Source organism: Camelus ferus, chromosome 8 (genome assembly GCF_009834535.1).
Source record: "Camelus ferus isolate YT-003-E chromosome 8, BCGSAC_Cfer_1.0, whole genome shotgun sequence".
Lineage (NCBI taxonomy): Eukaryota > Metazoa > Chordata > Mammalia > Artiodactyla > Camelidae > Camelus > Camelus ferus.
In genome coordinates, this window is record NC_045703.1 from 66,442,902 (window position 1) to 66,469,957 (window position 27,056).

General features: G+C 50.3%; 1 protein-coding gene across 2 annotated transcripts in view; it reads left to right on the plus strand.

The window, feature by feature from the left end:
• The window catches only part of TMEM181 (transmembrane protein 181), a 70,291-nt gene that overhangs the window by 21,879 nt on the left and 21,356 nt on the right, over window positions 1–27,056 (plus strand). For both annotated transcript variants that reach the window (XM_032485269.1, XM_032485270.1), the window contains exons 2-6: window positions 9,528–9,631; window positions 17,406–17,461; window positions 19,258–19,348; window positions 20,620–20,735; window positions 24,288–24,398. In XM_032485269.1, the coding sequence (XP_032341160.1) occupies window positions 9,528–9,631; window positions 17,406–17,461; window positions 19,258–19,348; window positions 20,620–20,735; window positions 24,288–24,398 (478 nt within the window). The remainder of the gene's footprint in view (window positions 1–9,527; window positions 9,632–17,405; window positions 17,462–19,257; window positions 19,349–20,619; window positions 20,736–24,287; window positions 24,399–27,056) is intronic.

Below are 27,056 nucleotides of genomic sequence, written 5' to 3' on the forward strand. Positions count from 1 at the left end.
TACCTCCATTAAAATAAATAAGTAAACCTAAATGACCTCCCTCACTCAGAATTTTTTTTAATTAAAAAAAAATGACTTCTAAAAAAACAGCGAGAATAAAGAGTTCCCAGTTCTAAAAACTTTATGCTTTAGTTTCCTGCAGACTCCTTTCCTTTTCTGAAAATGCTGGGGAAGTGAGAGATGCCGGGAGTTCAGGGGGAGGACGGAGTAGGGTCTGTCTCAGACGGTTGCTGCCATGACTAACAGGAACGCCTGTTTGTGCTGCCGGGCTCCTCGTAGTTGAGGTTTCTCAGGGCCACTTGTTGCTTAGCTCTCACGGCAGAATTTCTCTGCAAACGTCTATCAGGTTGCCTTTTGCGTGCAGCTCGCCTGGTACTTAGAACCAGTTTTTACAGAGTGTACTTTACATGTCTCTCTCATCCTGGGTGCGCTGAAGTATAAAAATATATTATTTAGCCTCCTTTTCTGCAGCAGCAGAGGAGTGGCACAAATTAGCACAGTGGGGCCCTGCTGTGGTTTCTGTGTCCCAGGCCTTCTGAGTGTCCCGGTGCTTGAGGGGACAGCAGACCTAGGTCAGTATCCTGTTCTTGCAACCACAGAGTTATTTAGGATTGCATCTCTTAGAATAATTTTTTTTTTCCTGAACCAGAGTGATCTCTAGAGTTAATGAAAGATAACAGAGCGTTTACCGCGTGGCAGGTACTGCTCTGAGCACTTTGCGCACATCATTTCATGCAACCTCATAGCCGCCCTTCCCGTGAAAAAGTTTCTCTTAGTTTTACATATGAGGAAGCTGAGGTGCAGAGAAGTCAAGTGAATTTCTCCAGGTCACAGCTGGCATGTCACACAGATAGAAAGGAGGATGGAAGCCCGGGAGTCGGCTCCAGAGCCCACAGTCTTGAGGTAGACATCCTCTCCTGCCTCTCAGTAACAGCTGGCCATGGCCGAGCATTAGCACGGCTTCCATGTCATAACTCACTTCACTGTCACAGCATCCCTTGGCCCTGGGCTCCCTCAGTTTCCTGAAATTTATAGTTCAAGAGCGAGAGGCCCTAGGAGGTGAAGTGGTTCCCCCAAGGTCACCCTGGTGGAGGGGCCTTCCAGCCCAGGCAGTTGGCCCCCCAGAGCCTGCCTTCTTGACCACCGGACTGCACTGCCCTGAGCTGGGCTGGGCGCCGCCCAGAGTGGGGCCTCCTTTGCTGTTCTGTTTGCCATGGGACAGGTTTTCAATGACCTGACTAGCGTGCTCCTGGCTGTGAGTCATTGGGCTCGCGGCCTGGCAAGGATACACATGAATTCGTGGTTCCTCTGGAGCTTAGGATGGCGTTCATTAAAATACATGTTGAGGTTTGAGCCTTGAATGTTTGCATCATGGCGTTTTTGAAGAACTGAAGATACATTTTTGTGATGTATTCAGGTTGGTTAATGGAAATTTCAGAATTCTTATTCTGTTCTTTAGAGTTTCTCCTTCTCAAAACCTATTAAATGGTAGGTTATTTTAAAAGGAAAGTTTGGTGAGGGGGCCAGAGTGAGGGCGTGGTGGGCCTCCTTTCTGCCCCCGACCTTGTGGGTTTCAATCCCACCCCCATCTCCTGCTGACTGAGAACTCAGTGGGTGTATACTTCCCCCAGCCTCTATTTTCCCATATGAAAAATGGGCTGATAATACTTGTCTCACAGAAAAGCGCCTGGCCAGGTACTAAGTAGATGCTTAGGGAATGTGGACTTCTGTCCTTCCCTTCAGTTGGTTGGATTCTAAACCAGAGGAGGGGAGATTTTACACAGTGGATCTTCAGGGTTAGAGGTTGGATGAAAACTGAGATTTTTTTCAAAAAAAGAAAAAGTAGGGGGAGGGGGCAAGCACAACCACTACTATGAAGGACTAGCTCAATTGCGTTCTTCCTGTGCACTTACTACACTGTTCTCAGCACTTCAGTTTTCGTTTGTGCTCCCACCGGCCCTGGGGATTATTCTGCCCATCTCTGGTTGGCACCAGGACTCCGAGGCCCTGAGAAGTTAGCTGTTTGCCCACAGGCATCTGTCTAGGAAGTGGGGGAGTCGGATTTGAATCCAGCCCGACAGGCACCAGGCCAGCACTTTAGGCCACGGGAGATGAGTTGATTTTTATACAGATTATGAGAAAAAGAAAATCTAAAATATGAGAATAGACTGAGAGATCTGAACTGCTTTCCACTGCCCAGATTCTCATGTTTTAATTCTAAAGTGGGAAATCTGGGTTTGAGGTGAACAAATAGCAAAATGTGTAATCCTGAACTAGTTTCAGTCTTATCTGCCTGCTGTACTGTGACTTTCTGAGCTGAGATAAAATATGTAATTCTTTGGTGTCACAAAGATGCATCAAAACTGGACAAGATCCATTATGGCATTTTCTGGGGAAGCAGTCTTCAAACTGAATATATATCAGTGCTTGCTTTGGCTTTCAAATAGGAAAGAAATTTGATTCTGAGAGCCCTGCAGCTTTTCTGTTGTTTTTCCCTCCTGGCTGCGTGTGCTCGTGGCCGGAGGGGCTTGGTCAAAGGCAAAGGTTGTTGGTGCTGGTTTCCGCCATCTGTCTCTCCCCATCACTTAGGGATGGCCCCTCCAGGAGTTTTCTCTGGTTCTCTGCTCACCCAGGTTCTATCCATTTCCAGGTCTTTCCGCTCCAGGCCCATAAAGAGGCTCATTGAGTGCTCGCCTCCCCCACGGTTCTTTCTAGTGCTGTTTTATGAACTCTTATGAGGCTCGTGTGGGAGGGAGAAGTGCTGAGTGGGAGAAGGAGTGTTGGCTAGAGGCAGTTGGGAGCTCCCGGTGGCCCTAATGGGGACACGGGCTTTCCGGCTGGCTGAGCGGAGGCAGGAGCATCTGACCCAGGGTACGCAGCCCAGGGGAGTGCGGTGCTGGGGGAAGACCCTTGCTAGGGGCTGTTTTGGGCAGTTCACAGACGGCAAAGGCTAGAGCCACAGAAAACATTATAAGATAACATTGGAGGAAAAAGTGAAATTTTGATAGTTGATCATAGCAGGGAAAATGTTAGAACATTGGGGAAACCAGGGTGAAGCCAGGGAAGAACCAATAGTCATTGCATACCTGCCATTTGTCAGGCACAGCACTGGGCACCAGGAGGCCCTAGGGGAGCTCCAGGTAGGGGGAGGCGTGGAGGTGTATGAACAATTGTCACCCATGGTGACATCTGGGAACGGGTGTGTGCCTCCCGTCCTGCAGAGAGGAGACAGTTGCTTCCTTGGAGTGGTTGGGGGCGGCCTCACCAGAGCCAGGACCTCAGCTGGGCCAGGAAGGGTGGGCGCTTGGGGGCTGTAGGGAGCGGGGAGGGGACAGATGGAGTGGCAGAAGTAGGATGGCAGTAGAAAGGGCAGCGCCTGAGTGGCATGGATGGCTGGTGACTGTCTCACATTGTGAAAGGACAGTTCTAGATGCCTTGAACCAGAAGTTTTCCCTGTCTTCATGACTTAGTACCTTGAATTTTGTTTTTAAATATTTTGGTTTATTTAGGTGTGTGTATCAATGAGAAGCTTTTAGTTCTAATAGGCTATCTCATGGAAAGTGGCCTAGACAAGGGGGCGGTGGGGGCCAAAAGCTGAGGCAGGCATGTCCAAGGTTGACTGGGCGGCTCCGTGGCCCAGGTGACCCTCCGTCTTTCTGCTCTCCATCCTGGACCTGTAGGCAGTGTCCACCCACGTACGAGTGTTGTCACTGCAGCCGCTTGGGCCACGCTTACGTACACCGTTATGTCCATCGGAGACAGGTCTTTCCTCTCATCCACCTCTTCGTTAGGCAAGGAAACCTTTTCTAGCAGCACTCGGCTGATGTCTCTCAGATTCTGCACCGCAGCAGGGAGAAGGGCTGGGAAGATGAGGATCTGACATTTTCGGCCTCTGTTTCCGGGCCTGGTCTCGCTGGCAGGGGACCAGGGTGGGAGGGGCAGAGAACAGTGGTGCTGCAGCCCTAACCCAGAGACAGTCCCTTCATCTCCTGCGGCTGCTCTTCCTCCTTTAGAAGCGGGGGTGGGGGGAGGGCTGGGGGAGAGTTGTGTCCCAACAGATACATGCCCATAAATGTGGAACAGGCGTGCCGACGACAGTTGGTTGTGAAGTGCTTGGCTGTTACTCTGAGTGACAGGGGAGTCACCAGAGACTTGAGAACGAACACCCGTGGCTTTCATGGGAGTGACTGGGAGGGGAGCAGAGTGTGGGGACCGAGGGTGTAAGCAGGAAGATGGGGGTGTGCAATCCAGTGAAAGGTGGCTGAGGCTCAACCAGTGAAGTGAGAAGGGCTGAAGTCTCGATATATTTGGAAGGTTTTGTTGATCATCAGATATGGGGAGTAAGGGAAAGACTCCATAGTTTTTGGCCTGAGCACTACGGTTGGAGCTGCTGTTTCCTGAGGTGGGAAGACTGCAGGACGGGCTCAGTGGGAGATCAGGAGTCTGGGTTTTAGATGCATCGCACTTTGAGATGCCTACCAGATACCCCAGCGGAGATGTCGAGTAGGCGTTTCCTGTAAGTCAGAGTCCAGCTGGGCTGAGATATGAACGTGGAATCTCATGTGCTTTGTCTCTAAAGCCTCAACCAGGATGAGATTACCCAGGGAATGAGAGCAGAGAAGAGAGAAGGGAGGATGCCAAGAGCAGCATCATGTGGATGAGCCCCTGTAAGGTGAGAATGCTATTCGCCTGGAGAGACCCCTACAGAATAGTTTTCTAGCCATTTTCTCATGAGAATTGCTGTCTTCACAGACTTCACCTTCCTTGGAAGCGGTCCCTGGGAGCTGCTTATGAATATGCATAATGAAGGGAAGGCAGGGCTTCCAGCGATTGGGATTAAGGCTGCGATTTTGAGGGTTGGCTTTCCAAGAAAGGTGTTTTTAGTTTCTCTAGGAAATATGTCTATGCTATTTTAAATCACACATGAAACTGAGATTAATTTAGAAGGGACCTAAAGAGTCCAGGCTGATGCTAAGGTGACAGTCTGTTCCATTGCATTTGAGAGGTCTTCCAAGGGCCTGGGGCTCCAAAGAGACCAGAATTTTTGAGTGTGTGTTTTAGATGCCTGAGTGTGAGAAGATACGTGGACCTGGAGAGGAAGGCTGATGTATGGGTCCCCTCAAGAAAAGACGAAGAGACACTGGTCATGGGCTGGCAGGGTTGTGTAGGAAGTCTTCCTGCCCTAGGGTTCATCGGCTGCTGTGCCGACGTGGCCAGGGTGTGTGGGGAGATGGGGAGCCTTTTCCCTGTCCCTAGTGTCTCCCCACCAATTTGAGGGAACTACTCACTTTTGAGGAAACGATGAAAGTTGAGTGGAACAGATGTTTTCTGAGTGCATGCTATGTGTCTGGAGTCCATGAAGATAGATTGATACTTTGTCTTCAGGCACTCAGCTATGTAGTGCGGGCCGCACGTGTTGTAATGTTTTAAAAGGTGGGCAGCCACGAGAGGTGGGGAAGTGAGGGAAAACCTCATGGGGAAGGTGGGACATTCAGGTGAGCCATAAATACTGGGCCAGATTTAGATGATTTGGTGGGGAGAAGAGAGAGCATTTCAGACCAGGAAAGCAGTATATGAGTGGGCTAGTCTGGAGCCTGGCTGGACCATGTTGGGAAGCTTTATAGAACTTAAGCCCTAAGCCCTGGAGTCTGATGCTTGTGTTTGAATGCTGCCTCTGCCAGCATTAGTAGCTTTCTAATCAGGCCTTTCTAAGCCTGAGCTTTTTCATCTGTGAAATGGAAATGTTAATATTCCCTACTTCAGAAGGCTGTTGTGATGACTAAGGGAGGTTGTGATTCATGTAGGATACGTGCAGGGTGTTAGGAATTGTAGGGGAAGATTTGGGAGGGCCTTGAGAGCCAGAGGAGGAGTTTAAACTCAGTCGAGTTGGCTGTGGGAACCACCTAGGCTTTCTGTGTAGGGGAGTGTGTGAACAGTGCCATAAAACCCGCAGAGGAGGCTGCCTCTGGAAGGCTGCTGCAGTAGTTGTGTGGGAGGTGTTGAGGCTGGACTGCAAGACCGGCGTGCTGGGAATGGGGGGGAAGGTAGGAAGCTGTGTGGGACGAATGAGAGCAGGACATCAGGGTGACTCTGAGGCTTCTGGATGTGGGGGTGGACAAAGGGGAGAGGCAGGAGACGGGCAGTGGAAGCGGGATTTTCATTTTTGTTGTTTCGTTTTTTAATGGATTCTGTCTTAAACCTATTGACCATAAAGTGATGTGGGACTTCTAAGTGAAAATGTCTTGGGAGCCACGATTTTTGAGTGGGGTCTGGGGCAGGCGGGAGGTTGGGGATGGTCCTGGAGGCGGGAAGGACTGTTAGAGAGGAAGCAGGTCTGTGAGTGTTGGAGGGTCCAGAGCGTGGGGTCCCTAGTCTGGGCTGGAGAGTGCTCAGAAGAGGATGGGCGACAGTAGAGGAGGCGGGTCCGAGGGTCCAAGGCCCCTCGGTGGTCGGCTGCATCTGTTTTCTGCACCACAGTCCTGCCTCTGAGCATTGGCAGAGATACTTCTGTGGGTGACCTGATCGCAGGACATAAGGGCTGTCTGCTCAGTGAGACTTGCCCAGCAGGGGGATCGTTTAGGGTAGCTGGGTTGTTAGGGCCAGGCTGGCATTTCAGCAGGGAGGTGGAATGGGAAGTAGGCAGAGGAACTACTGGGTGTCTGGAGGCCTGCCAGAAGGCCGTTGTTGCGTTGGGGGTGAAATGAAACCCGTGGGCGGGGGTAGGGGCCGCCCGAGCTGAGTTTGCTCTGGTAAACTGCTTTTCCTGGCTTTTAGTGACACGTTGTGAGCAGGACCATGGAGAGGGAGGCGTTGTCAGCCAGATGCTGTGGTCTGGGCACTGTCCCCCATGCACACATGACACCAGTGTCTTCCCAGAGTGAGGATGCCTGGACGGGTGTCCTGCTCGTCAGGCCGAGAAGGACAGAGGGAAGCGAGACCTGCTGCCCTGTCCCCAGCAAGCCTCGGTCAGCGGGGGTGGTTGTGATGCTGTTTTCTCAAGCAGGGGCTTAGCTCGCCTTCTCTGTGTCTTTTTTCCATCTGGTTGGGTGAGGCCTGATGGCTGAACCAAGAACATTTCTAATAAAATGGGAGTTTTAAGGAAGGGGAAACGCTAGGTCTTTATTCCGTCCCCAAGGAGAAGGTTGGAGAAGCACCCTGGGTGGCTTGTGTGTTGCTGGAATTTGATCTTGTGCTGTCATCCCCTTTCTTCACCCTCGTTTCTCAGCATTCCTTCTCACCTGCTAAACAAGTGCTTTTATAACGAAACATTGATAATGTGTTTTATTTACAAGATGTTTTAAACATCATATTTTAAGTATAACTATTCCTATTCTGTTTTCCTTTGCTTCCAAGTCACCTGTTCTGTCCTTTCCCGCTGCTGGGGAGCCCTGGGTGCTCCTCAGAGCCCCGAGTGGCCCGAGACCAGCAGAGTTGGAGTGCTGTGAGGGACTTGGTAATTTTTTTAAGCGACTTTAGATTTACAGAAGAGTGACCAAGACAGTGCAGTGTTTCTGCACAAGCTTTGCCAGGCTTCCCTCGCGACAGCGTCCTGGACCCCTGCACACTTGTCGGAGCGAGGTCGGCATCGGGGCAGTGCTGCGAACTCCCGACCCTGTTCGTGTCCCCGGCGTCTAGTCCATTCAGCTTTGCATTGCTGTTCACAGTGAGGATGCCCAGCGTAGCTAGGAGCATGCCTTCCCTCTGCAGGGTGTGCCGAGGCCTCTCACCCGGGGGTGACAGGGAAGTGACACCGGAGACCTTCTCCTGCCAGCCCACCCGGCTTCCCCAGAGGCCTTCACAGAGGGGCCCCTGCTCCGTCCTGCTCCCAGAGCCGCCTCCTGGCAGTGGTGGTTACTGCCAAGGGCAGAGCTGTGGCATCTTGGCCAAGAGTCCTGAGGTCTCTGGATCTCGGTTTCCCCAGGTGCACGTCCAAGGGGCGGGGCTTCCTCCTGGAGGTGATGACCAGTTCTCATGTTTTAAGACTCTCAGGCCTCTTATGATCTTTTGGGTCCAAAATCTGAGTTGGGATCAGGCCACTTAATTCATGAGCTCTCACTGCCCATGCACAGTAGTGTCTTTGGTGGTTCGGCCTTCAGACCTGGGTCCCCGAGGGAAAGATGGAGGCACTCATGCCTTTATTTCTTCACTAGTCTCATCGTTCTGTGAAACATGGGGATCTGACAGTTCACTGGCGCAGGCTGGGCAGTTCCTGCTGGAGAGTGCTGACTTCGTGTAAGCAAAGCCACGTCAGAGTGACTAGGGCCACCTTTGCCCTGAGATGCCACCCAGCTGGTTTCCTGCCTGGGAGCAGGGCTCTCCAGCCCAGGAAGAGAGAGGGTGTGCGTGCGTGCAGGGCCATGTGAGCTTCATACTGCAAGAGCAAACAGCCTCTCCCTCCCTTTCCGGTCCCAAACCTGTTTCTCTCCCTTCCTGGGGGTGCTGTCTCCTGCCTGGGAGGCATGAGAAATTCCTTCCTGCCCTCTAAGCTCCCCAGACCAGGAAATGCTGGGCAATTTAAAAAAACAAAGCAAAACAGAAAACCCCACTGGCTCTCATCTCTGGGTTTGTGGGTCTCCTGGCCAGGTCGTAGTGTGGGGGCTGGTCTCCCTTGTAGCAGCTGAATTGGAGCTTGGTCAGGCAGCTGCCTTACAGCCTGTCTGGGGCTGCTGGTCGGGGCAGCAGTGAGGGCTTGAGACCTGCCCCACCTCGAGCACTCAGCATCTGGTACTTCACAGGTTTCTCTGTGGTTTGCCGGCCCCTGGGGTAGGGAGTTCTGAAAGAGAAGTGATACCTACCCCACCACCGTATTATTCTGACCAAAGGATAAAGTAGGGGTGAACAGGAGGGATCTGATGGGGTGGGCATTAGGACGGATCTCCTGAATTCATTTCCATGCCAGTGTCCGTCACAGAAAGCTGCTTAGTTGCATCAAAACCAGACCCCACAGGCAAGGCCTGGCTGAGCTTCACCAGGATGGGTGACGCAAGTGAGGGGCCTTAAGCTGCGAGGAGCCCTGGGCAGGAAACTCCAAGCTGGATAGCCAGAAGTTCAGACAGAAAATGTGGAGCTGGTGGCGCCTGGAACCCCCCATTCTGGACCGGACTGTGGCTGCCAGCCTGCGTCTGTGTGTCTTCGTGTGATCACTTAGGGTCCTCCACGCACTTGGGCTCTACTCTGGCCGCTGAAGGTGGGGTGTGGCAGGCTTGGGCCCCCACTGCTGTGGACTGGTGATGTGTGCCACAGCGCATTCTCCTGCCGCGAGGAGTGGGTTCTTTCTGGCCCCGTGCAGAGCTGGGGAGCCATGTCCACAGAGTGCTGGGCCCAGGACATACCGGGGTGGCACCCACCCCAGCAGTGGTCATTGAGGTTATTTAGACGGTTTTGTCAGGCGAGTCACCTGGTTTGAGACTAGGTCCTCCCCTGAGGTGAGGGCTCACAGGGGCAGGGAGGCCTGCTGCAGCCTGTGCATGGCTGATGGGGAGGCCTTGGCCCTGCCCGCCCACCGCTCACCCGGTTTCTCCCCACAGGCTGGCGCCCATGCGGCTGTACACGCTCTCCAAGCGCCACTTCGTGCTCGTGTTTGTCGTCTTCTTTGTCTGCTTCGGCCTGACCGTCTTCGTCGGGATCAGAGGTGAGGAGCAGTTTTTGCACCTTGTCATTTACAGTTACCTGGGGCAGCGCCAGTCCGCCCTCGCAGCTGTACCCACTCACTCTCACCCGCCAAGGGACCCATGGCGGAGGGGGACGCCTGGAGGGGTGGCCCTGGTCCTGCCGTGCACAGCGGCCGGGGCCTGCGCTCAGCTTGGCAACGCCGGGTGGCCTGGACCGAATACCTTCTGTTGGGAGAGTCCATTGTGCTCCAGGACCTGCCTGAACGCTGGGGAATCCAGAACATGCTGGCAGATCGGGGAGACAGGCCACGCGAACGGTTCCAGGGCAGCAGGTTCCGGGAGGGCGCAAGACAGCGGTGAGCCCAAGGCTGGGGTGGCCTCTGCTGTGGTAACACTCTGGGCTCTCGGCAGGAAGGAGTCTGCAGATGCTGTTTGAGGGAAAGAGCCACACCGTGAGGATGTGAGAGTCCAGAATGCCTTTGAAACCGTCCAGAACAGCCCCCTTTCACCCAGATGGGAAACGGAGAACCCAAGTCCGCTTCCCAGAAACCTGAGTCTCTTCAGTCCCACCCAAGGGCTAGGAGACCCGGAGTTTCCTTAGGCTGTTTCTTCTTTCCTTTCTCCTAAGTGTCTTTTCAGTGAGGCTGGTTTCTGGCAGGTGTTTATTTAATTAAGGCACTTAACAGTAAAGTGTGATGACAGTTGGGCTTAGCCTGTCCCAGGGGGCACTTGTGCCTAAGAAGGCTGGTTTCTCAGCCTAAACTGAAACTTGGGTGGTGCCTGGGCTGAGGGGCCGGGGGAGAGGGTGGAGGTTTAGGTGCTATTTGCCTGCTGATGAAGATGATGATGGTGACAATAGCAACTGTAGCCAGCCCCCAAGGGGTCACAGTTACAGGCAGCACACTGTCCTTTAAGATCCGTAGGGAAGGCATGAGTATTCTCGTGGTCTCCAGTCTCACGGGACTTCAGCCAACTCTTGTTTCCTTAAGTCACTGTCTGTCACAAACATCCATGATTACATTCAACCCTCTCCACTCTTGCAGAAATGAAAAGTGATGTACTAAGGCTGAGATGAGGAAAAATATGTCAAGATTTCCAACCCCCTTTCCTTCTTCCCTAGGGCACTAGTGTTAGCAGGTTCTCCAGAGAAATAGAATAATATCTATACATGGAACAGAACCCATAGGGCACGTGTAGGTACAGAGATACAGATTCGTCATGAGGAATTGGCTCACATGATTATGGAGGCTGAGAAGTCCCCAGATCTGCAGTCAGCAAGCTGGAGACCCAGGATTGCTGGGGTGTAAGTTCAATCTGAGTCCAAGTCCGAATGCAGGAGCAGAGGAATGTCCCAGCTGGAAGCCAGTCAGGGAAGGAGAGCAAATTCTCACTTACTCAGCCTTTTTCGCTCTGTTCAGTGGATTGCCCACCCACACTGGGAGAGCAGTCGGCTTTACTCAGCTACCGTTCAAACATAAATCTCATCCAGAGACACCCTCAGGACACAATTAGAATAATGTTTAACCAAATTATCTGGGCATCCCATGGCCCAGTTGACACATAAAATTAACTATAACAAGTCCATCACCTGTCAACTTGGCATCTGTACGCATCTCCTTAAACCACACATAATCTCCAAATAAAGACCATAACAAGGTCATTAGTCCTTCTGATGTGGTACAGCTATCCTGCATGTAACCAAAAATTCACTACCCTTCCCCAGAAGAGGAGGTAAGGTCCTTGAGTGATGTTAATTCTTCTCCTCTGTATCCTGTAACTTACACACTATGATATAAAGTCAGTAATACATCTTATGTTACTTGGTAGGGGAATGAGAGAGGGAAGACAACAAAGATGTTAGCTTAGTGTATATCTTTATGCACACACAGAGGCCTGTTCAAGACGAAATGAGGAGGAGATACTCATGAGCGTTAAAGTCCTCTTTTCTGTAACTAGTTGCGTGGTCACAACAGGTGTTCATAACTGACTCATTCCACCGCCTGTTCCGTACTCCCTGTGCCTTCAGCAGGCACCTCAGGCGGTCATGGTTCTTCACCTGGTGGGATGACCCGAACCTGCACCCCTGAGGAGCCTGGGCTGTTAGTGTTCCTGCCCTGACCTGGGTTGTCATTTTCCACTGACCTTAATCCCAGGTCCTGGTAATACTGAGAGATGCCCTAAGGGACCTCCTCAGGTGTACTCCTCCCTACCCCAGCGTGGAGTAGAGTCCAGTTCCCCGTGGTGGTCAGGGTCAGCCACCCCAGCCAGCACAGGAACCCCCTTCTTTGCCTGTTGATTCTGAGGCACAAGGAGCCCAAAGTGGCGGGGTGGCGGTGTTAACTTCCAGTTCCGTGAGATCATTGCCGTGTCTTGGGGTGGAAGCCTTCCTCCCTGTGGAACTAAGACCTCTAGGCCAGCAGAGCACAAGATCACAGGGACAGGAGTCGGTATTTTGCTAGTCACTGCGGGTAATAGTGAGGGGCACCACGCCCATTTCCGCCCCTTGACTCTTGGATCTGGGGATCAGGCTCTGGGAAAATCAGCACCACATATTGGATGCTGACTCGGAGCATATGCAGCGTCCAGGGAGCCCTGCCCCAGCCTGCAAGGTATTGCCACTTAGCTGGCGCTGTCACTGAGTCTTCTAAAGGCCATTCCACCATTCCATCAAACCAGCTGCTCAGGATGGTGGGGAACGTCGTAAGAGCAGTGAATTTCATGACTGTGGGCCCATTGCCACAGCTCTTTTGCTGTGAAGTGAGTTCCTTGATCAGGAACAATGCTGTGTGGAATAGCTTGACTATGGATAAGGTGTTTGGTAAATCCATGAATGGTAGTTTTGACAAGAGCACTGGGTGCAGGGAAGGCAAATCCATACCCAGAGAAAGTGTCTATTGCAGTCAGGACGAAACGCTGCCCCTTCCACAATGGAAGTGGTCCCGTGTCATCAACCCTGCCACCAGGTAGCTGGCTGATGGCCCTAGGGTATGGTGCAGCGTCTCTGCTGCTGGCAGTTGGGCAGCTCAGGTCACATGGTGACTTGTTGGTCATGGGCACGCGTTCAGTCTCTCCCAAGGCCTGGTAGCAGGCCAAGAGGTGTTTCTCGAAAGGAGAGTAGTTGTGGAGGGTGGCAGGCTTTGCTCCAAACCCTAAGGGCCTGCCCTGAGATCCACCTGTGGGGCCTGCCAAAGGCTCCAGGCAGCACCCCTTTCTGCCACTGATGCTTCAGGCACCACTGGATCTGCTGGACCACGTGAGCCGAGCGGCGGAGCAGCTCCCGCGGCAGCCTGACCTGTGGGCCGCCTTCTCTTGTTCTGGGCCCCACTCACAACCAGCAGCTTTTTGGATCACTAGGTAAATAGGCCACTGTGTCACACCCGAATTAGGAATATATTGCCTCCAAAGCCCATAGAGGCCCCCTAGGTGTCATACCTCCCTTTTGGTTGTAGGGTGGGCCAGATGCAGCAACTTACCTGTCACCTGAGAAGGCGCCCACCACGGGACCCCTAGAAATTTTGCCAAGGTGGAAGGTACCTGAATTTTAATTGAATTTATTTTCTACCCTCCTGACACCAAATATTATGCCAATAAGTTTAGAGTAGTTGCTACTTCTTGCTCACTAGGTCCAGTCAGCCTCATCTCATCAGGGTAACGGCCCAGTGTGATAGCTTGTGGAAGGGAAAGATGACCAAGAGCTCTGTGAACTAAGTTGTGGTGTGGGGCTGGATAGTTGATACACCCCTGAGGTAGGGTAGTGAAGGTGAATTACTGGCCTTGCCAGCTGAAAGCAAAGAGCTTCTGGTGAGCCTTGTTGTTAGGGATGGAGAAAAAGTCATTTGCCAGGTCAGTAGCTTCGCATCAGTTACCGGAGGATGTGTGAATTTGCCCAAGCAACGAAACCCATCTGGTACAGCAGCTGCAGTTGGAGTCACCACCTGGTTAAGCTTACGATTATCTACCGTCATTCTCCAAGATCCACCTGTCCTCTGCACAGGCCAAATAAGTGAGTTGAGTGGGGATGTGGTGGGCGTCTTTCAGGTCCTTGATGGTCACACTCATGTCCACAATCCCTCCAGGAGCATGATGCTGTTTGGTTGACTGTTTTCGTAGGTAGAGACAGTTCAAATGGCTTCCACTTGGCCTTTCCTACCGTAATGGCCCTCAGTTCACAAGTCAGGGAACTAATGCAGGGATTCTGACAGCTGCTGAATATATCTGTTCAAATTGTGCATTCTGGAACTGGGGAATTAGCATTAGAATTAGAATGGGTTTGCGGACCCACTGGGCGCATTGTGACACATCCCTGCGCTAAAACCCCATTATCACCTGACTTCTATAGGTCTCTCCTCTGGTAGACTACAGTGATTTTTTTTTTTAAATGGAAGTATGAACCCAGGACCTCGTGCATGCTCAGCATGTGCTTTACCACTGAGCTGTACCCTTCCCCCAGCAGTGATGTTTTGAGTCCCTGGAAATTAGCGTCAGTTCAGAGCCAGTGTCCAGCAGTTCCCAAAATGTCTGATTTTATTCTCCCGGTGCAGTTGCCCTGGTAGAAGGCCATAGATTCCTTTGGGAGGATGATTAACAGTATAAATTTTCAGCAGTGTACTGGGGTGCTTTCTTAAGGGGACCCAACCTTCCTTTCATTCAAGGGCCTTTATGTCTGTAAACTGGCTTAAATCTGGAAACTGTTGATGGGTTGTGACTCTCTGTTTTTATGATGCAGGTTAGACTTTTGTTCACTTGACCTAGAACTTTTCTGCTTATGCAGATCAAGTAAGAATTTAGTAGGCAGCCTGTGTGTTTCACTTCTAGGAACAGCGTGATCGATTAGCTGAGGCCGTAGGTCTGTGCGGATCAGACTGTTCTGCTTGCTGCTTTAACTACTGTGCGTTCCGGTGACCACACCCACCTTGCCTTTGGCAGTTGCACGCCACCACCTGGCCCCTGCCACCTGTTAGATCCAGTTACTCCTGTTGCATTTTGTTTTCCGAATTCAGTGGCCGTAGTTCCCACTGTAAGGCCTGGGCTGCAGAGAAGGCAGCCACAGAGCTCTTTAAGGATGCTAGGGACTCCCCTCACAGATTTATTTCTCATGGTGGTGAAAAGTTTGTCTTCTGGAATCTCCTAGTAGGTCTTAAATGACACATCCACCCTAGCATACGTCTCCCCAAGCCTCCTCTGCGTTAAACCTAAGCAGGGGCAGCATTCACTCATGGAACCACCTTTTAGTCCATGTTTTAGCTAATCAACCAGCCAAACTATTACGATCCTTTCCGACTCCCTGAGCTACAACTGTCAAGGCAGAATCTCTGCCTTGTGAGCCCACAGCCATGTATTTGGCCTCATTCAGCTTTATGTTCCTTCCACCATTATCCCACACATGTTCCCTGGGTTTCAGTCTGCATAAGTCAGAAAACTCGGGAAAACACCTCCTTTTGGGTCACAATCTGTGTGTCACCTCTGGGGTCTGCTGGGACTTGAGCTGGGTTTAGGTCTAGAGGCCAGAGGGGTGCTGGGGTGGGTCCTGAGGAGAATCAGCATTGTCCTGTGTGGCAGCTGCCTTCCATGGGCAGTGCAGGGTTAATCCCTCAGAAGAGGGTGGAAAGGCCACTTCCCCCAGGAATGGGGAGGACTCTTCCCCTGGGAGAGATGCCTCCTGAGAGTTTAGCGGCTCTGTGTCCGCAGCTTCATGGGGATCTTCCTGCACGTCCCAGCAACAGGATCCCGCTCTTTCCCCGTCAGCTCACTCACTTCAGCAGTGAGACGCCCTGCCAGGCTGGGAGTTCAACTCGTGTTGTAATTCAGCCAGTTACAGGAGGAGATTCAGTTTGATTTTCAGCAGTCTCAGCCCTGTGGCTGGAGGAAGTAAGGGCCTCCTTCAGGGCACACTTAGAAGCTTTCAGATTTTCTCTGCAGCCCTGGAGCTGGGAATTCAAACCCCTGAGCTCGTCCTTTTCTTTCACCACTTTGTCCAGCTGCAGTAGGAGCAGCCAGCCAGCCTCGGTACGTTTATAGTTTTCCAAGAATGTTCTAAAGGACTGTACACAGGGCCGCTTAGCTCCTCGCTTCTCCTCGGTGGTTGAGGAGGAGTATCCAGGGAAGGTATGGTGTGTATTTTCACGGACTTTCCGTGTTCTCTTTGCTTTTGGACATACGGTCATTAGCATCTTTAATCAGATTAGAGAGCAGGTTCCAGCGAGCCCAGAACCAATATAGAAAACTCATCCTTAGCATGCTGCGCCTCTAGAACCACTCTCAGCACCAAAACCTGTGCTAGCCAGGGTTCTCCAGAGAAACTGAACTGATAGGAGATACACACATATACAGGGAGAGACAGAGACAGAGACAGAGACACATGGTGGGGGGAGGGGAGAGAGAGAGCAATTCATTACGAGGAATTGGCTCTCATGACTGTGGAGGCTGAGAAGGTCCGCAGTCTGCGGCAGGCGAGCTGGAGACATGGGAGGGCCTGTGGTGTAAGTTCTGGTCTGTGTGTGAAGGCCAGAAGGTCAGGTGGAGACTGAGGGGCCGGCCCGAAGGTGGAGAGCCCAGGCAAGGAGAGCAGATTGTCCCTCCCTCAGCTTTTGCTCTATTCAGACCTTCAACAGTTTGGATGCGGCCCACCCACACTGGGGAAGGCAGTCTGCTTTACGTTAGTCTACTGATTCAAAAAGTGATCTCACCCAGAACCACACTTACAGACACCCCAGAATAATGTTTAGCCAAATATCTGGGTACCCTGTGGCCCAGTCAACTTGACACAAAGTCACCATCACAAGTCCTCTGCTCCCAGTTACTTTATATGGTAAAGTTATTAGGATTTCAGAGTTAGGAGTGCCTTAGGGACCACTGGGATAGTCACCCTCACTTTGCAAATGAGGAGGTGGAGATCTGAGAAGCTGTACTGGCTGAGGCTAGAATCTGGGCTTTCCTGACTCCTAGTTCTTAGTTCTTTCTGGGAAACCAGACTGCCTTACCTCCTGGGCCGGGCGTGCACTCAGATTGAGAATCTGTGGGTACAAGCCTCCTTCCTACGCAGAGATGTGTCTGCTCAGCGTGCGTAACATGCTCCAGAGACGTGCTCCTGCCCCGTTGGCGTGTGCGCTTGTGTAGCTCCTCCAGGGGGAGGGTCGTGGGCAGCAGCCTGGGCGTGGCCACTGAGGCAGCCCCGAAAACTGGCGCTATGAGCTGAGGGGACTTTGCTTTAGAACAAACCCAGTTCTAAATTAAATTAAAAGCAGGTTCACAGTGTTTCCTTTGACTACTTCTTATAAGACCAAAGCGCTGAAACATTGCTAAGGTTCTGTGAATATTTCCAGAAAAGCCTTGAGTGTATATTGTGTATGTAATGCTTTTTTTTTTCAATATCCTCAACTTAATATTTTTGGAAGACTGGATTAATTGGATGAATAGATCGTGTTTTTTTAGCAGAAATCTTCATACTTTACAAAATGTATAGACAGTGTCTGTGTCTTGAATGTTTTTTGGATCCATGCACTACAGCGAGAGCCGTCCCGGAGAGCAGAGGAGAGGGTCTGCACGTGCAGAATCCCATGGAAACAGTGCATTGTGTTGGGTCATGTGAGGTGCAGCAGAGTAGATACTGTGTATCTGTGTTTGTATGTTTATATATTTTACATATTTATGTATATAACCTCCAGAGACAGACCAGGAAAATAAGACCACATCCATCTAATGTATGAGTCTTCCTTGGCATTTGGAAAAAAAAATCAATACATTAATTATCAATGTACTTATAACTTGCTTTTTTCTTTCTCTGTTACACTTTAGGGCCCAGAGTGATCCAGACTTCTGCAGCTAATTTTTCACTAAATAATAGCAAAAAGGTAAGTCAGTCTGGGTCTAAGTGGTAGCCGGTGAGTCCTGTAAAGTTCTGGGTCACTGAGAAATGGTCCTGCTTTGAGGGTCATTAAGGTAGACACCCCCTTGCCCTGCAGCTCGCTTCTCAGGCAACGTACATTTCTTACTCCACTGTTAGCCGCTGGCCACTGAGTCCTTGTTTGCTAAAATTACCTTTTCTGCTGTAATGGTTACCTCAGTACTGAGAAAGGGTGGTGGTGTTACCTCTTAAGGAACCACAGTTCCCTTCCAGTGCCTGGTTAACTAGTCCTGCTTCCTCACGTGTGCAAGTCTTAGTAGATTTTAAGTTCTGACAATGCTCACTTAAGTATCTGACCCTTTCTTCTTATATTGGCCCAAGTTAAGACGTGGTCTCCCTGCCAGGTTTCTAACAGTAACAGTTCTTTCTAGTGATTGTTTGGTATTTCTTACATGCACTCAGTTTAAATGGAAAATCCTGTTTCTTTCCTTTTTTTTTTTTTTATATGTGCCTTGATTCTTTACCATCTTTAGAGAAAAACAAAGAACCTTCAGTTGGAGAATTTTGGTATTTAATAAATGCTGACTTGTGAGAGCCCAAACAACTGAACCTTTTCTTTTTCTTTGCATCAAACATAGTATCTTTGTTGTAGACTGAACACGATTGTCCCACATTCTCACTGTATCATAACGTGTGTGGCTTAAATTTAATTACTTGACCCTAAATGCTCCCTTGTCTTCTTCATTCTCCTGGCCCCCTGCTTGGTTTCCTCCTACAATTCTCAAAAAGGCAAAAAGGAGAACAAGGAAAACTTAACTCTGTTTTTTTGCTACTGCTAGTTTGAGAGGGCCCTCGCTTAGCCTTTCATCACTTTTTTTTTTTTTTTTTTGCATTTCTTTATTTTCTTTAACTCTCAGGCTAAGGATCTATTTGAAGAGGTGCTACCATTGGGTTTCCTGACCATAGTTTGGTCTTTTAAAATTTCTGTCTCTGGCTGTAAGTCCTTGTTTGACACCAAAAATAACACCTGTCCCATGGAACTAACTTGTTTTCAAAAGATCATCCTCACTTCTGAAAGGTGATGGGTCATCCTCCAGTAGGGTTTCAGCACCTCAGTGGCTTTTGGGCAAGTCTTCGGTCACAGGGCATTTCACTGAGGCCTCCCAGAAGCATTGAAACACAAACCCCACCCATTTATGTTCAAAGACTCTGCATTCAGATAGTGCTGGTCTTTGGAGCTAGGGATGGGCTCAGACCCCTTCTGTGTCCAGTGTTGTTTTGGACCAGTGTTGTGTTTTTCAGCAGACACCACAGAAGCATCCCTGGCAACATGGTCTCCTCTAATTTTTCTCTTTAGGGGTGTTAAAGCTGAAAATACCAGATGTCAAACAGTGACATGCCTGGCGTATTGTTAGTGAAAAAATGATTCTTGTGCATATGAAAATATTTTTGTGTTCTTCATTATCTTATTATATGTATCATCATATACTGTTTAATTTTTTCCCCTTTTCTTGGTATTTAAGTAAATGTATTGTCCCAAGGCTGTAGGTGGTGGAAACTACCTGCTTAGAGATTTTCATGAGAGACAGAAGTGAATTGCAGAGGAAAGTTAGTCCTTTCTTTTTCTGGAAGGTGGAGTTTCACTTATATCATCTAAAGGAAAACTGCATGGTTCTGTCTCAGAGCTGACACTCAGACCTTTTTTGTAAATGTAAACTTTGTCTGTGAAGCGGAGGCATTTGGTGGACTCAGTTAAAATGGTCACGTGGATTATGTAACTTCTTTTTTTTCTTTCTGTCTCAGCTAAAACCAATTCAAATACTTGGAAAACCACTGTCTACATACAACCAGCAGCTGTGGCTGACATGTGTTGTCGAGTTGGATCAGTCAAAAGGTATGAAGCCTGACATTTTAGAATGAGTTTTCTTTGTACAGAGCACCGCATTTTAAAGGTCGAAAGAGCTTTAAAATCTTTCAGCAAGTGCGCAGAGATAGATTATAGGGATGGTCATTATTCTTTTTAGTAACAACTTGGAAGCTGCTTCAGTGCCCGCCAGGGTAGGTTATGATGCTGTGCTCAGGGCACCCCGTCATTGCTCAGGGACCTCCAGTCGGCCCTCGGGGATACTGGCCATCCTTCAGGGTGCCGGTCAGCTTAGCTTAGCGGCTGCGTGGTGTAGGGGCTGCAGTCGCAGCCTTTTTCAGTGGGGTTCTGGGAGAGAATTAAGTCCCGGTGCCCTAAGGCAGTGGTTCTGTCCCCCAGGGACACTTGGCAGTGTCTAGTGACGTTGTGACATTTTGGCTGTCGCAACTGGGGAGGAGGGGATGCTAGTAATATCCCGTGGGTGGAGATCAAAGATGCTGCAAAACATCCTAAAATGCAGCATTCCGCACAGTCATGAATCGTCTGGCCTCAAAATACCAGTGGTGCTGAGGCTGAGAAACCCTGCCCAGAGCACCCACCGTTGGTAATCACCTATTCTGTCTGTCTCGAGCAGCGCTGGTCCAACATCTTCTCTGAGAAGATGCCCCACGTCATGTTCTGTGTTCTGTGATTCAGACGAGACACTTTGGTTGAAAGAATTTGGAAAGATAACGCAATGACTGCAGTAAATTAAAGGGAAAAAATTGCACATTACAAAAAAAAAAACACCCTTTTCCCAACATTTTAAAGAGCACAAATAAACTGATATCACTATATACTTGTATGTCTATAAATGGTCTGGAAGGAGGGGCCCGAACATGAAATTACAGTTTTTCCAGGTGGTGGATTATAAATGTTTACTACCATCTTTGTATTTTTTTGTTCTCTGACTTTTATTTTTTAGCAATGAGCATATAATCAGAAAAATAATAAATTATATAATCACAAAAAATAAACCTATTTTTATTTTGGTACAAAATTAATAAAAATTTGTGTGGGAAATCAAAAAATAAAACTTTCTTAGCCATGAAATAGTTGCCCTTTTGTGAAATGAACTTTTATGGAGGGTCAGAAGCGGAAGTGCATGGAAGGGCTTGACTTTGCCACCAAGCGTGAGGCTCGCAGATGTGCAGAGGCTGCTGGGTCGCGGGGCCCTCCTGGATAACACACGGCCAGGCAGGCGCTTTTGCAGATGTGACAGCCTCTCGTGGTCTCTGACACTGGATTTCTTTCTTTTGTAGAAACATCTCTTCAGACGAACTTCCTCATGACTGTTAAGGTCGATGGTGTAGCTCAGGATGGAACCACCATTCATAACAAAGTTCACAATCGGACAAGGACCCTCACATGTGCAGAGGTGAGCGCCTCCGCCTGGTCTGTGATTACTCACCTTGCTGCACTGTCGCCGAGCTGCTTTCTGAGGCAAAAAAATTGAGTCACACCAGCAATGGCATGGGAAGCCCATCTAACTGTACACACCGATAACATAAATTCTTATGCATGTGCACACGCAGTACACACATGCACACTCATGCACACACGCACATACACCTGCACCCTGGTGCCAGTTGGCACTGTCTGTGTAACCTTCTGCATGGGTGTCCACAGATGACTGTTGATGGGCTGCCTGTCTCACGTGAAGGTCTGCCTACTGCTGTCCCATGGTCTTTCCTGACTGCTGAGGCCTTGGGTCGTTTGCAGCTGTGGGATGAACGCCCCGATCTGTCTGGGGGGCCCTGGGACCCAGGCCTCTTAGGAAGAGTGCCTGCTTTTTTGAGTCTACTCCAGGGTACATTGTGTGGCCCTGGGGTAGGAAACCGGATGGCACACAGTGGGAGAGGAGCCCTCACTCACTCCAGATTTTGTTAGCGCCATATTCCGCCAGCACCGATGATCAGAGCCAGGTCCCTGCTCTAGCAAAGAGGCTCCGTCGAGACTAAATGGGTCTTGGGTAGTCTAGACAGCACCGGGTGCATCCAGAGAGAAGGCGTTGGTTAAGGGACTAGGAACGTGGCTCCCTGCCAGGTACTCTCCATATATGGTCTTGTTCAGTCCCCGGAGCAAGCCCACAACCAGGAACTGTCATCCGAGCCTCATTTTATACAATAAGAGACTAGACAGCTCAAAACACTTGTCCAAAGTGACAGATCATAAGCAGGAGGGCTGTGATCTTTTATTCTGGAGCTTCTGCCCTTAATACCCACACACACACTGCCTAGTTAATCCCGGTGAGATACTAGGCAGTTTTTCCTGGTGAGAAGGACAGCAGATAGGAAAGGATTCCTGTCCAGAGGCTGGCTCTGGTCCCACTTGATTGACGTCTGCTAGAAGATCCTGAAATGGGTCAGAACCATAGCCCAAGGGGGTTGGGCTATAGGAAGGGTGTGCCGGCAGTGCCCCCTCCCAGCACAGTCATCGCAGCGTCTCCTTCCCACCCTGAGCTGTGCCTATGCCCACCTGCCCTCCAGGGCCTGTGGGATGGGCCTTGCAGGTGGCTCTGGGAAGCCCCAGAAGTGACGGGACTCTCATTCTGCCTCCCCCGTTTATCACCCAGGTGAGCAGGGCTGGGCCAGTTTCTCAAGTGTGTTTTCCTTGTCCTTAAAGCGGAGGTTACACCTTCTCAGGGTGTCTGCAGAGAGTGGTGAGGATCAGGTTGGATCAAGCCTGTGAGACTTGCACTGTTCGAGCCAGTGGGAGGGTCCGTGGACCCCCAGTGCCCGGGGGTACAGTAGGTGCGCTGTCAGTTCTGCTGAATAAATGGGAGGGATGACAGGCGTGGGGTCTGAAAGGACCACTGTGCATGCTGCATCCTTCTCCATCCCCGGGCCGACTGGGCCTGGAGTCCAGCCTCAGCTGGTATTTCAGCACCTGACATTGCTGGTTCTCAGACCGAGCAGGTGATGAACAGGTGCTTAGTGACTTTATCCTGAGACCAGTGTGACTGATCTGCCTGGTTTGCCCAGGCAGAGGGATTTTCCAAGGTGGAAGATTTTGTTTTAAACCAGGGGAAGTCTCAAGCCAGCTGAGATGAGGCGGTTGCCCCACGTACAACCTGTGCTTGAATAGGGCCAGGCTGCCCGAGAGGCCACTTGTCCTTCCTTCTCGGAAGCGCCTGCCATACTGTGCACCTTGACGGTGGCCCTTCATGGCTTCTCCGCGCCCCTGTTGGTGGCCCTACTTCAGTTTACTCTGTGCCACCCTTGGGGACTTCTCTGTTCTGTTTGTCCCTCTCTGCTCCAGTCTCTCCTTGACCATTCAAGGAACATTGCCCTGACTTTAAAAAAAGATGGAATTTTTGTTGCAGGGATATTGGCCTCCCTTTCATATTGCCTTTCCTTTTTGTTTTTTTGATGTAAAGAAGAAACTTTGTTTACTGTAGGTAGCAAGGAGGTCTGACCTTCAGGTGAGGAAGCTAAGGTGCTCTCGTGAAGTGATTCTCTAAGGTGCATTGTAATCAGTGCCCAAACCACGGCTTGAACTTGGGATCCCCAAACTCTCAGGTGCTTTCACTGTAATTTTTTCAAACTTGAAGATACATATATTCTGAGGTGTAACTCTTTTGTTAATTAAAACATCCCCTGAAAATCCAGATTCTTATCTTGTAAGAAGTACTTATCTGAGCAGCACAAATCTATTTACTAATGTAAACCTAAATCCTTCCTGGTCACACTGGGTCCTCGGCTGCCCCTCTGCACATCGTCCTGTGACCAGCTGCAGAGGTGAAAGGTGGATTCGGTTTTGCTGAGACCCGGGCCCCACACTCATGTGCCCTGAGGGCTGGTGGCACAGCCGGGGAAGGCTGAGCGGGTGGGAGAGAAACCACAGCTCAGATGTGATAAAAACAGCAGTTGGCTCGTGCGTCAGCCGGGAGAGCAGGGCCTGTGGTCGCCAGAGCCCCCAGCCTCTCCATGCCTATCGCCGAGGGCCTCCCACTCACCTCTCCCACTCTCTCCTGTCCCCTAGATCAGTGCCTTCTCCCCGCCGGCCACCCTCCTGTCTTTTTAAGCCTTCTCATGTGACACCGAGCTCTGTTTTCCTGCCCTGACCTCAGACATTCCTGGCTCGGGAAGCCTTTGATCATCGGTAGGGTGACTCTGCACAATTTAGAGCCACGGCTCCAGCAAGTGCCACGGAGCGGCCGGGTGGTTGTGGGCAGTGGCCGGACTCCTGTGGCGCAGGGTGGGCACGTTCTGTCAGATCCCGAGGAGGCTCTGAGGGGTGTGCTGGCCTGGCTACTGAGTACGGTCCACGTCTGCACTGAGGCTTGGTGCCCCTCTCCTCTCTGAATAGAAAAGACCCGAGTCTTCATTCTAAAGGACAGAAGAGAGGCTGGGCCGACCAGTGAATGCACACACCACACGCCTACAGAGCCTCGCCAGCTCCTGTCCACACAGCCTGTGCCCTGGATGTGATCCTGACCTCCTAACAGGCTGCAGGGGGCTCCCCGTGGGCAATAGGATAGTGGAGAGACGGAAAATCCATAATCCACTCCATGTCGTTACAGCAAGTGCAGGAGTGGGCCAGGAAGCACAGTGTGGCCAGGGCTGGGGTTTGTTGTGTCTCAGCCAGGGTGCCCCGCCCACCTCGCACAAGTGTGTTTGTGGAAACATCAGGTTTGTGTTTCATTAACTTACCTTTTTATGCAGGTGATGTACTATTTTGAATCTTCCGAAGTAGAAAGGTTTTAATGACTGTAAATCATGTATTATTTGTTTCTAAAAATACTCATTTGGTTCTTTCTTTCTAAGAACTGTTTTTGGCTGGCATCTGAATTTTTCTGGGCTTCTGGCTGGTTCCCTGGAGATGATCGGTCCTGATCATCTGTTGTTGGAACATGTTACTTCATGGGTCAGTTGGTGGGAGAGTCTTGCTTGCTTTAAAGACACAGATCCTCCTTGTGTATTTGCAGAAATGTGCAGAAATCATTGTGGTTCACCTTGGCTACTTGAATTACACTCAGTATACGGTGATTGTGGGATTCGAGCACCTGAGTCCACCCATCAAGGAAATGAACTTCACCGTAAGTATACCACAGTGTTTCCATGGCTCATTTGTTTACTTCCATTCGATGCTGGAATGGCTGAAATAGTCACAGCGTCGAAATCACGTTACTTTGGCCAGTGGACGACATGTACGGTCTAAAACTATGGAAAAACCATAGTTTCTTACGTATATGGAACCAGAAAGAGCTTACAGAAACAGCATGGAGTTGGAAAACCGTGGTGTTCTCTGAGATTTAGAAGAGAGAAGAGCAGCCTTCTTCCAGCTAGAAGGTAGCCCGGCATGTGCTCCTTGAAAGCCAGGACTCCCTTCTCCGGTACCTTCTGCAATGGGCGGTCTTCAGACCCTGCCAGACCTCTGGTGAGGGGCCTGCCCGTGGTCACACAGCTCTGGTGGTCAGACTTCCCTGTCTCGCGTCCAGCTGAAATCAGCCTCCTTGTTCCTGCCACTTGCTGGGAGTCAGACTGATAAGCCTGGTGACTAGGAATGTGGGTTTTGGATCTGACAGAAGAGCTGGTTCAGATCCTGGCACCACGATTAACTGTTTGACATTATTGCACCTCCATTTCCTTATTGAAAAACCACTCCCTCATGTAGCTGGGGCTATTAAATGCTGGTGCCTGTGCATTTATTAAACTACACTTTGTTGAGATGTCATTCACACACGAGGGAAGCCTGTTATGCAGCCATGTCCCGCTCCTCCCTCCCCTGGCCCCCCAGGCAGTCACTAATCTGCCCTCTATGTCTGTGGGTTTGCCTGTGTTGGGCATTTCGTAGGAAAGGAATCACTTAGCATGTGAATGACGTCTTTCACGAAGCAGTGCTCTCAAAGTTCACCGTGCTTTGCAGGTATCAGTACTTCATTCCTCTTTTCGCCAAATAGTATCTCATTGTGTGTTTGCGGCCTTTGTGTATCCAAGCATCAGTTGATAGGCATTTGGGTTGTTTTCGTTTTTTTGACTCTGATGAATAATGCTGCTTGAACAGGTTTTTATTTGGACATGTGTGTCCCCTGTCCCACGAGGTCATGGTGTCTGGTTCCCTCCTGTGCCCTCTGTGGTTTTCCCCATTTCTGGGAGACCCGGCAGGGTTGGTGCCCAGCACCTGCTTGCTGTAGGTGCTCAGCAAACGGCAGCTGTTGTTAGGGTCACACTGCTTTTTTCCATCCTCTGTCTCTAGACTACCTCACACGAGCTTTTCCTTTGTCTGCCTGACACCTGTGCAATGTCGGAAGATGACCGTCTCATCCCCTTCTGTCCTTCACGACGCCCTGGGGGCCTCCAGGTTTCCTCCCCAACCCCTCCGGCAGCCAGGCCAAGGTGGGGGCCCACCGTGGAGGGAGCAGGCGGCCCCCCCAGGTGTCGCTGGAGCCCTGACAGCCGGCTCCCGTGGAAGCTGCAGCGCCCTCGGACCCCCCCGGACTTGTCCTCTGTCACTGTGCGGTTTGGGCCCCTTCGCTCCCTGCCTCTGTGCCTGGCCGCTCTTGAACTTCCTCTTTGCTTTTGGCTTCCTGCCCTAGCCTCTCCGGATCTTTGAGTTTGGCTCTGGATTCTGTTCTTTGTTGTACGAATGGTTTCCTCGAACTTTGTCCTCAGAAAATCTGATCGGCGTTCTGCCTGTGTCCTCAGGGTCTTGACGCAGCAGTGGAACCCCGGCAGGGCCTCAGACATGTGCCCTGAGCGCAGGCGCACTTTGGTCTCACCCTGTGCCAACCGCCCTGGCTGTAGACTTTGCTCTTTGCTCATCCTTCTGATGGAGAATGCAGGACCTCTCCTTCCTGTCCTCCCAGTCAGAACACCATCTCCTGAAAGCCCTCTATCAGAGTTCTCAGCAGTTCCCCCTCAAGGTTTGTTTCCTGGGTTTGTTTGTTTTTGATTGGGTTCTCTCCTTCCATCTTCTATATCTGTTTACATTTCTTCTTAAACTTATTCCTAAGTAGTTTTATATGCATTTCAGATCAACTTGTCTCGTGCCATTTTGCTGTTGCTAACGGAAGGCAGGTGAAGCGGTCTTAGTCTGGGCACAGTAGGGAGGCTGCCGTCAGAACAGCTCGCCTGAGTTATGCCAGCCCCCAGAGCTTCACTTTGGTAGCCCTCTGCAGCATCCAGAAAGCTCAGACTCAGGACCCTTGGGATTTGCGAGATTTTTCTTTTTTCTTTTTTTTTTTTTTGGTATATTCCTGTATCCCCAGTACCCAGCAGAGTGCCTGGCAGCAGTTATGTTTGTAATAAATAGTTATTGGTTGAATTGAAGAATAAACACCGTAGCACTTCACAAAATAAGGAATTCAGATGGCCAACAGACCTATGAAATGATGTTTTTCTTTGCTAAGAACCAAAGATGTAGAGAGTACAAGACGGAATGTCTTTTTTTTTTTTTTTTTCCGCCTATCAAACAGTCAAAATACCAACAAGAAAAATAACATCTAGGGTTGAGGAAATGTAAGTTCTCTCACACAGGTGAATGGGGATATAAATTGAACTTCTGAGACCAATTCAGCAATATACCAAAGCCTCTGTGGGTAAATTCTTTTTGACCCCGTCATTCAGCTTCTGGGAGTTTATTCTAAAGAAATAATTAGAAAGGTAGATTTATTTTCAAAAGTGTTCCTCATAGCAGGAAGTTGGGAGCAATCCGTATTTCAGCAGTAAAGCTCTGTTTAAATAAATAAATTAGG